Raw genomic sequence first — 10,676 nt, forward strand, 5'->3', positions numbered from 1 at the left:
CACCTTGGGGAGGTCCTGTGGCCATTTAACATCAAAAGCAGGCCACTCTAAGTTACATTAAGTGGTCATTAGTCCTAACAACCTGTCCCATGTCAAAAAATTTCGTCAGTCCAAGTCCAAGAACACAGAAAACAAAAGAACAACTAACACAAAGCGCCCTCTTTCACAGCTGAAGTACACAGACCAGCCTGTCCATGCCACGGACAGGATAACTCAGGCTATCTGCTCCAGCCACTGGCCAGATCAAAGTCCTGTTACTGAGGCTGTCCGAGCCCTCCTTAAGCTTGCACATATGAATCTAACCAAAAGCAGAACACATGGAAGCTAGATAGAGGAGACGTAGACAACTGTGGTACATCGCTCAAGCTGTCACTTCCCCGATTCACACTCTCCTGTGGGTCTCCTCCAAGAGGGGAGTTTACTGGCCAATACACAAAATGTGAGGTACAAATTGAACCACTACCTGAACCACCTGAAATGTCACTCACAGAGGAGGAAATCTATGTAAAGGCAAGAGTTTAGTCATTCCAAAATATCAGGGTCATCCCATTTCAGAGAGAGAAGTCCCTGAGTAGAGTCTACCAGGGAGTTATATACTTGCAATTAAGGTAGAATTCAAACAATTGGGGCAGAATTTGGAGAAAGGTAACTATATAGGGTACTATCAGTGGGGAGAGGCAACCTCCAAATTGACTTGCAGTCAGTGGGCTGTTCTGGGACTTTCTGAGGGAGTCGGATGGGGAGTCACAGGAGGCTTTTTCAACAGTCTGGTTTGCAGCTGTTGCAGGAACTACACTAGCTCTACTCCTCCTGGAAGGGAGGGGTCCTTCTGTGCTCAGAGGTTGGTGGTCGAATTTTCCCACCGGCCTCAGATTTGTTCCAACTCGGGCTCTTTCATGGGGACTTTGGATCTGGAAAGCTGTGGAAATGCTTTAAATAGGGCTTAATGGGCCATCCTAGAACAAATATGGAAGACTTTATTACTGAAAGTGGTTTAAATTGTGTGACTCTGTCCCAAGCATACTGTGAAGAATTTCAATATTTGCTTAGAGACTCTTTGGGGAGATTTTATGGTAAAGAATGTGGCTACCTTTTGCACTTGTCTGAAGATTCTGCGTGAGACCTAGATTAAGAAAATCAGATAAATTGAATTGAAAAAGGAAGTCTCAGAAACACCACTATGTGGCCCCCATCGTCTCATATGTTTGAAGAAGCCTCTGGAAGCCTCAGAGTGGAATGTGCAGGTTTGTATACACTTGGCCCAGGGAGTGGTACTATTATACGGTACGGCTCTTTGGAGTAGGTATTTCCTTGTTGGGTCAGGTGTTTAGCTGTGGGTCTGGCCTTTAAGACCCTCATCCTAGCTGCCTGAAACTGAGTATTCTGCTAGCAAACATCAGATGAAGATGTAGAACTCTCAGCTCCTACAGCACCATATCTGCTTAGATGCTGCCAGGCTCCCACCTTGATGATAAAGAACTGAAAATCTGAACCTTTAAGCCAGCTCTAATTAAATGCTGCCCTTTATAACATTTGTCTTAGTCATGGTATCTGTTCTCGGCAGTGAAACCCTAACTAAAAACTTCACATAGATGCCTGGAAGTTTAGATAATTAGCATGCAGACCCCATAAATGTGTCCCTACATATCTCAAGAAACACTTTGTTCAGGTATGATCCATTGCCACAAATAAGGAACACGATGAAGGACAAACGTCCAGGGTAGGGGCTGGAGAGATGGCTCATCATTTGAGAATTTGTTTCTCAAAAGGCCTGCAGGGCACCTAACAATCCTCTGTCACTTAAGTTCCAGGTGAAACCCAATGACCTCTTCTGGCCTTTGGGGAATAGCACGCACAGACCTACAGAAGGCAAAACACTCATAAATATAAAATAAATCAACGACAACAACAAACAAAAACAAAAGCACCCAAAGATGGGAAAACCAAAGGAGAAAACTCATAGGGCACCTTTGCCTGGATATTTTGTCCGGCTTTTAAAGAAATCTAGAAACTGAATTGTAAACTATGTGGTCTGCTTGAGTTGAAATCCCAAATGGAACATAGTACATTGTCAAGAACAAAAGTCATCATCCTAATCAAGAAGAACAAGAAAACAACCAACCATAAAAACCCTATCCCCTGAAAGGTCTTGCAATTTATTATCTCTTCTGTGCAGTTACAATTGATATCATGTTTGAAGGAAACCAAAAGCAAGCAATTCTGTTTCATGACTGCTTCTATACTCCCTATAATATTGTTTTATTTCCTGGGAGATACTACAGAACACCTGATGAATATTCCATTAATATGTTCAACACTCTCATCCACAAAAGAGTATATTTTAGTGGTCACTAAATATTTGATAAGGATACAGCATTGATAATTTTTTCATCATGAAGTTGGTATTCAGAGTTGGACACACAATCTACACTGAAAGTACAATTGTCTTTGTATCTCAGTCTGACTGGGAAGTCATTATGATGCCCAATCCCTGTGAGAATGCAGAGACCCATCTCTGCCTGAGAGCTGTGGGATTTCAGATGGTTACATCACACCTCAATAAAGAAGGTTCTTAAGAGTGACGAGTTCGAGATCACTGTTTGATTCACAAGGATACATTCGATTTACTCAAAAGTAACAGGACACAAGGATCCAATATCTGCGGTGTAGATGGTCTTGCTGGCCTCCTCACAGAACCTCTTTCCCTCCTCACAGGATGCTTGCAGTTCAGTCTGCTCCACCAGCAGTTTTCTGTTCTCATTCATCAAAATCCTTACATTCTTCTTCAATTCATTGCATTCATTCAGGAGGTGGAAGTTTCTGATGCTGAATCAAAAACAAATAATGGTAAATCCCAGGCAGTTTCTATTTGCCTGCCACTCCTGCAAGTACAATCATCCCTTCAAGGGCCCCATCCCCAGGCATCTCCAGACTAGAGCCACAGTTTACATGTTAGCACCAATTAGAGGCAGGTCAAATCTCGAGTCCGCACTCCATGGGAATCAAAGTACTTCAGAAAATCTTGACACTAAGAGGGTATATATACATCAAAGAAGAGGAAATGGTGCATATGGGTGCTTCTGTGTTCATGGTATTCTAAAACCATTGGCAGGTGGAGGGCCAATCCCCTCTGAGGGCTGATAGAAGACCCAGCAGCTATACAATCTTCCCATGTGTTTCTCATGGATCACAGATCTTTTTTCAAAGTCACAGCTGGACAGAAGTATTCCCTGCCTAGTGCTGGGGTCTCCTTTCTGTCAGTGACTCACCGGTAGGAATTGTTCTCTTGTATGAGCTCCTTGTACTTCTCCATGGCATCACTTATCCAGTTGGTCATCTTATGCATGTCCATCGTTCTCATCTCATGTTGGGATTTAAGCATTGGCAATTCAACACTCAGCCTGTGTTAGAACATGACCCAAGGAACAAATAACTGTCTGAACCCATGATTTCAGAATTAGGTGAAGTGTAAATAAAAAATAGCCAATAAAAAATTCAAATTCAAGGAATGGGGGCTAGGGAAGAAAGTGGAAAACTCAAAGACCACAGCAAAAACACAACAGTGAGATTCAAACCATCACTCTCCCATAGAAAATATTTCTCTGCAAATCAGCATGCATTTGTTTTGAAATAAGTAATCCTTAAAAGGCTGGTGAGATATGGTCCTATAAAGACCCTCTGTATAGGAGGGGGGAAAGTCTGAGAGCTGCATGTTTGGGAATAACAAGTGCCAAGAATTTATTCCCACAGTGACCTTTTCTAGGTCACAGTAAACCATCCTTGGATAATTAAAAAAAAGAAAATAAAGTTCAAAGCAGGAAAATGAATAATAAATAAATAAATAAATAAATAAATAAATAAATAAATAAATGAACTCAGACTGTTCTCTGGACTACCTAAGCCCAGTATATACCACAAACTTGCTCCTTCCAATGGTGCTGGTTAAATTAATTATCCTGGCCTTTGGACAGCAGAGCTAGGGGACCAAATGGAGGGAGCTGACCTTGAAGAGCTGGCCAGGTAAGCATGAAGGAATTGAATAGTTGTGTAAGAAGTATAAGATGTTTCCTCCAGTCTGTGCCATAGCCTTGGGTCCAACAGAAAGATGTGATGACATTTCTCTTGTTTTGAATGCAGGGATTCTCAATCCTTGTTACAAGACTCCCAGAGGCCGAAACTACTTTTTACAGGGAAGAGGATTCATAACACCTCCTCCCCTCAGGAGAGTCCTATTTGCCAGCAAGGTAAACAGAAGGAGCAAAGTGCTCTGTTGATCAATGACGGCCTCACGGACTCATCACTATCATGACCTGCAAACTGTTCATCAAACAAATTCTCAGACCCAATCAAAGTTCCCAGACTTCCTGATCCTGAGCAAAACACACACAAATACTTTCACATCCATACGTTCATACCAACCCATATACAAACATAATTAGAATGCCAACTTTATCGTGGAGGTGCCATAGAATCAGTATATACGATCTAAATCAGAGTAAGAGTGAGGACATTCAGGCATTTCATTCACACACTTAGATGCAGCAAGTGTGACCAGGTCCTTCCAGCTGTTGAAAAAATCCAATTCAACTCCAAGGAGCTCAGGGTCAAGTACAAGAGAGGTTGACCCTAAACACACAGCACCTAGCTTCTCTCACAGGCCAGCACCTGCCAAGGCTCCTTAAAATCCAGAATGAGAGGTGAAACACTTTTTTTTTTTTGGTTCCTTTTTTCGGAGCTGGGGACCGAACCCAGGGCCTTGTGCTTCCTAGGTAAGTGCTCTACCACTGAGCTAAATCCCCAGCCCCGAAACAGTTTCTTGATGTGAGGAAATCTTGGCTTAGCAGAGAGAGCACAAGACAGTCAATAGGTTACAGGGCATAATGACTACCTGTAGTTCAAACCATCATTGACATAAAGGTCCAGGATTCGAGAAAGTTCATCCCGCTTGATTTTACACTTCTGGATTTCAAGTTTTAGTTCCTCCAATTTCTTTATACGCTTTTCATGGTTACTGATGAAATTTTCTGATGATGCCTTCCGAATAAACCCTGTAGATAGATAAACACAAGTGAATGTACATATTGGATAGCCCATGGGCAGAAAAGACCATTCTGAGTCTCAAAAAGGAGGTTGAGGAAGAGGAAAGGCTGGAGACTTGTTGAATCCCTGAAAGAGAAGAAAAGCTATCTTTAATGTGGACTCTTAAGCTATTTCCCTCTTCCCAACCTCCATTGCCATACATAAGCCTCACTCACTATTACATGATCCCTCATCGTGAAAGATAGAATCTACCTCAGACATAAAGATTTGGGACATTGTCAGCAGATAACAGACGTGGAGCAGGTCAATCCTGGAGTTCACAGCACCATCAAACCCTAATCGTGTGTTCAAGCTTAAAGTGTCTGCGACCTCAATTCATGACTAGGGGGTTCATCCTTCCTTGTTGTTGTCACCACAGACTTAGTAACCTACAGGAATCTAGAGGATGAAGTGCTTCAGCACCCAACCATGAATGGGCACATTGTTAGTCTCATAGGGCTTCCTCCTGGCATTCCTTGGCAGTAGAAATTAAAAAGCTCATAGAAAAGAAGCTGCAGGCCTGCCAATTCCTGGCTCTCTGTCAAATTAATCATCAGGACTCTTGACTCTTGGTCTGCAATTGACAAATTCCAAGGCTCCTGCTTGTAAGGCCGACTCCTGAAAGGCTCAGCTCAAACCTCCCTCCTGGAGGAAGTTCCCCAACTCTACCCAGTACTCACTGTGCCTTCCCCAGAATGATTTCATTCTTCTGTACTTACAAGACAGAAGGCCAGCTTTCTTCTGCCTCGGTCTGGTCTCTCCTTGGTCTCCCCTCTCCTTCTGAACGAGCTTGAGCAGCTGGTGAAACATGCCTGTTTGTGAACCTAAAAGGCACTGAGGGAATCCCACAGGCAGTTGGTGTCACCACAACACTGGTGACATCACAGAAGATTCTAGTGCTCTCTTAGATACAAGAGATTGTCCAAGGAAGAGATTACTGATGACGTCACTGGAAAGTTCTATGGCCTACCTGCTAACCAGCTCTCCCAAAAGAAACCAATTTCTATGGGGCCCTTTTCTGCAGCCTCTCCTGTGACCCAGGGAATATCCTTTGGCAACTTCTCCTCCAGAGTTAGATATTTCTCTCTGCTTCATCGGATGTCATCAATGCTTTTGATGGGGAGAGTTGGTTACAACCCTGAATTGCATAAGATATTTTTGTTAGTATCTAAATCTCTAGGGACCACAAATGAGGACGATTTCTATCAATAATAAATCTACACTTGAGACGGTGCACATATATACAGTCTAATTCCCAAATTTTTCTGTTTCCTAGAGGACAATATATTCCTCCTGTAATTTTAATTTTATAAAACCTGAATAATATTTGCTTATTGTGCATTGCTTGATAGCCAGGGCTATTTCCACATACACGTCCATGTAGTTCACAAAGTCAATGTTAATAATCCTACTTTTTGCAATAAAAACTCCCTTTTCTTCGGAATATAGGGGATCAACTACAGGGCAAATATAAAATCATAAATTTCTGTCCCTTCTTTTACATATTAAGTAGGACATCATTCCTTTCTCAAATATAGCCAGACAATTAAATTGGTCATCAGTGAGTAAAGGTCAACCTGGACTGCGTGTTCCTACATTGTAGCCCGACAGCCATCACTTCTCCAATATCTGTCTTCCTTAATTTCCAAGTCCAGGCATGAGGATATTGGGGGTTGCCCCTTGATACAATTGATGCAATTTTGCATTTCATATTTGACTGTGCTGGTACTCTGACGAGGATCAACATAAAACTTGGGATTTTCTTAATCTCCTTTATGAATAGAGATGAATGCACAATCTGCTCTGTCGTCTATGTTATTATGGCTACAGTGAGGACCAAGTATGCTAAAGCTCTTCATCTGATTTTTCAAACAGCGTGCTCATACAAGTGTGGACTTCTGTGGGTTGTGCGAGGGCAAGGTTGAGAACACTGGCTGAGGGCTGTGAATGGAGAAGTGGGACGGTGCATGCAGGATGGAGGGAAAGGCCTGTGTGTAGGTCATAAACAAAATCACAATATCCATTGATTTAATGACCATTCAGGAAGTGGACTTCTGCAAAATGACTTCAGCTGACCAGCATGGCAGGAAACCAGAAACAGATTCAATGGGGATTTAGATCAACTGGATGGGAAACATGGGCTTAGAGGCAGAGACATGTCAGCTCAGGAAGAGTGGAAAAGCCAGTGTTGTCTGTTAAGCTTCTCAGCCCCATGGTTAAAGGCAAACAGCAACAAGTTTTAGCACTGAGGAAAAGAAGATATAAAAGCCAATTTGTTGAAAAGTCTGGTCACCAGAAAATACTGACATCCTCTGTGATGCACATCATCTCTCAGGGGTCCGGGCCATCAGAATAGCTGGATGATGGCTCTCGGCATGGGCTCTGCCTGCACCCCTTTCCTAACTGCAGAGCTCAAATCTGCTTCAGCCGGGTCATCAGCTCCCCATTGTGTGGCATGGAGATCAGATCGCTGCGTCTGCCTATGCAGTCTTTCTTTACCTATGAAGACCTGAGGAACTGTTCTCCATCCAGTGAGCTGTTGTAATTAATCTTGAATCTCATTGGTGTTGTTAGTGGCTGTGATGTTCATGAATCCATAAGACCAGGTTTGAAAGGCAGGTGACTGAGGATTTCTTGGGTCTTTCTGCAATAGGGGCAGGTGGGCTGGATGAACACGACCACCTTCCCAGACGGACACCTGCAGTTCACAAACCACTGAGCCACGCCGACAGGCTGCAGCTTTCCAGGAAGGAACATTCGGTTGAAGGTGCTGGTCCCGTGTCAAATGGAATTGGAAAACCTGATGTCTTTGCTTCTGTGGACCAAGACCGGAAAAATCCAACTACATAACAATCTGAGGACAAGTTGTGAGAGGTTTGTTCTTTCCTTCAATCATGTAGGTCCTAGGAAGGAGCTCAGGTGTAGGGAGTTGGCAACAATTACCTTTATCTGCTGAGCCATCTCATCTGCTGAATCCCTCATTCATGGAACTGAAGAAACTCTGTATCCATCTGGTATTCTGTGTATATATCTGTGTATCATTTGTACAGTGGATACTTTTGTCTGTTGGTTGGAAAGCACCAGTCTGGTGGGCTCATGGTTGGTCTCAGTAGTCCAGTCCAGGAGCTGCTTTACAAGAACCATTCATTGATCTAGAAGAAACTCTTTTTATAGGCAGTGAGATCTACTGGAACAATATCAACCATCCTTCTCCCTTCCCAGTTCTGAACTGAATCATTCTCCACCAAAGGCCTGTGGTCTCTGCTGCAGGCTGCACCCCCCAGGCTGTCTGAAGCTTGCTCATAGCAGTGCATTTATGGGACGGCAACATGATTTCCTCACCACTTCACCCCCAGGAGAGTTTTTCAATTCTTTATTTAATCTGATGGGTCTAATCTACATCGTCACCCAGGATGAGATGGGGGAGTTCTGCTCCAACCCTTACAGGAAGAGATCCTGAGATATGATGCTGTACCCACTAATGCCTTACCTGGACGCCTGCCAGTTTAGACAGTAAGCATGGCTATCCAATATATGTGTTCCTACTGGTCTCTAGAGAGAGAGAGTGAGAAAATATGCCTTGTCCATATGAAGGCAGAAAAGAATGTGTGGTTCTAGAAGACAAGGTACGAAGGACTGTGTGAAAATCCCAGTGACTGAGAAAGCAGCCTGGAGCCAGTTGTGTTATTGAGACTTCCGACAGCTTGGCCTTTACACATGTGACACAGCAGACTCCCATGAGCAAATCCTTAGCCTGGAAGATGTAGTTATGGTAGCCCAGAAGAACAAACACAGAACTGTCCCCTCTGTCTGCCTCTTACTACTCTGATCTCCCACATCACCGGAGGCTGAATGGTCTTCCGCATACCCTGAGACGCAGCTCACAAGGGACAGCACCTGTCTTCAACAGAGCTTCATCTGAGCCTGCCCTTGGCCTGTGGTGGATGTGCAGGAAGTGAGCTGACAGGTGAAACGTAGCCTGGCTGGGTCTCAAAGTGCAGCTTGAGACTCACCCACTGTGATTGTCAACACTTCCATGTCTCCATTGGGAGAGCAATGTCACAATGTCCTCCTACTGTCTTCTCACTCCATTCACATGCTTCGTGTGACACAAGCTCATTCACAGTTCCACAGGATGCAGCATAGCTTCAGAGCCCTCATGTCGGGCCACAGAAGCCAAGAGAGCAATGTCACAGTTCACAGTGATAATGTAGATAAGCCAGGGCATTTCCTCCAAGTTTTACTTTCAAGTGTATCCTTTTATTGCAGTTTACGCTACTCTTTCTAGAAGGCCACCATACAGGAGAGCATTTGGATGACGTCACTGGGAACTGCCAGGGCCTCCTGCTAACCAGCTTTCCTTATGGTGACCAGATTCTGAGGTGCCATGTCCAGGAGGCTCTCCAGTGACACAATGGAACCCTTTCCATATCTCCTCCCTCTAAAGCTAGAGATTTCTCTTTGCTCCATTAGTAGTTACATGCTCTGAAAGGGCAGATTGTGTCAGGGGCCTGGCATGGGGAGAAAACATCAAGGGACATGGGGTGGAAGATTCTTCTGCATAATAATTTTATTCCCAGATCCAGTCCTGTGACATACATTCCAATTTCCTAGGTTTTCCTGTTTCCCAAAAGGCAGTATTTCCCTCCAGACCTTTAATTTAATGGATATTGGATTTCATTTTCTTATTGTGCATTCCTTCCAAGGTGTCTTTCTTTACATATATTCATGGATGTGTACTCACAAAGTCTCTGTTTTGCATCCCTCTGTTGCAATGATCTTGGTAACATAGTGAACCCAGTTACACAGTGAATATACAACTTTAAATGTTGTGCACCTACTTCAAATGATAAACTTTCAAATCCTTTCTCCAAAAAGTAACCAGATATTAGTGAGCAAAGGACAACGTGGACGGAGATTGCTCTTCCGCAGTTCCATTAGACGTCTCTTCTCTAGTATCCACCTTCCTGAGTTCCCAGGGCCAGGCCTGAGGGTGTTAGAGTTTGGACCATGATCCTGTATTCATGCCAAATGTAAGATCCAGGAGGTTGGGCAGGGAGTGGAAGGACTTGAGGTCAGGTGAAAGCTCAACTTTAATAGGTCCAGAAGTTCTGGAGGGAGTCTATTTGGCCTTGTCATCTGTGGCTTCAACATTCTTGACCTAGTTGTGAGGAATCCCTGTTAAAATTCCACCTAACCTCATAACTGTAAGAGTGTAAAACATCGCCACGTAAGTTCATTGCAAATTGCTTTCATTGTCCTTTCGTTGCCCACTACCACCAGGTCCAAATTAGGGGATATTGTAGATAGATTTAGAGGTTCACTGGGTCTCTCTGATAGTCAAAGTAATAGACTTTACAGAGAACTGGACAGACAGGATTTCAAGAATGAAATAGTTGAAGAATTCTGCCAACCTCTGATCTCTAAGACTTAGAAGCAATGGGGCGTGTATTCTAAACATAATATTATAGGGTTCAACCCCTCCTTGTATGGAGTACAGCAGGCCCAAAATAAGAAAAGAGCCTTTCCACCTTTCCTGGACTCTAATGAGAGTTTTCTTAGTGTCTCCTTTAATGTCTTGTTCATTATTTCCACCT

At 43.5% G+C, this 10,676-nt stretch overlaps 1 protein-coding gene and 1 pseudogene across 1 annotated transcript; both read right to left on the reverse strand.

Moving 5' to 3' along the window:
• Positions 1-2,320: 2,320 nt before the first annotated feature.
• Spetex2g (Spetex-2G protein) lies at positions 2,321-5,932 on the reverse strand. Its single transcript, NM_001009971.2, has 4 exons — positions 5,799-5,932; positions 4,889-5,048; positions 3,270-3,401; positions 2,321-2,826 (listed from the first exon to the last, which is right to left on the reverse strand). The coding sequence occupies exons 1-4, from the start codon at positions 5,887-5,889 to the stop codon at positions 2,625-2,627; spliced, it is 585 nt and encodes a 194-aa protein (NP_001009971.2). The 5' UTR covers positions 5,890-5,932; the 3' UTR covers positions 2,321-2,624.
• Positions 6,761-7,934, reverse strand: Glrx-ps4 (glutaredoxin, pseudogene 4; annotated as a pseudogene).

This window comes from Rattus norvegicus, chromosome 15 (genome assembly GCF_021556685.1).
Source record: "Rattus norvegicus strain SHRSP/BbbUtx chromosome 15, alternate assembly SHRSP_T2T, whole genome shotgun sequence".
Lineage (NCBI taxonomy): Eukaryota > Metazoa > Chordata > Mammalia > Rodentia > Muridae > Rattus > Rattus norvegicus.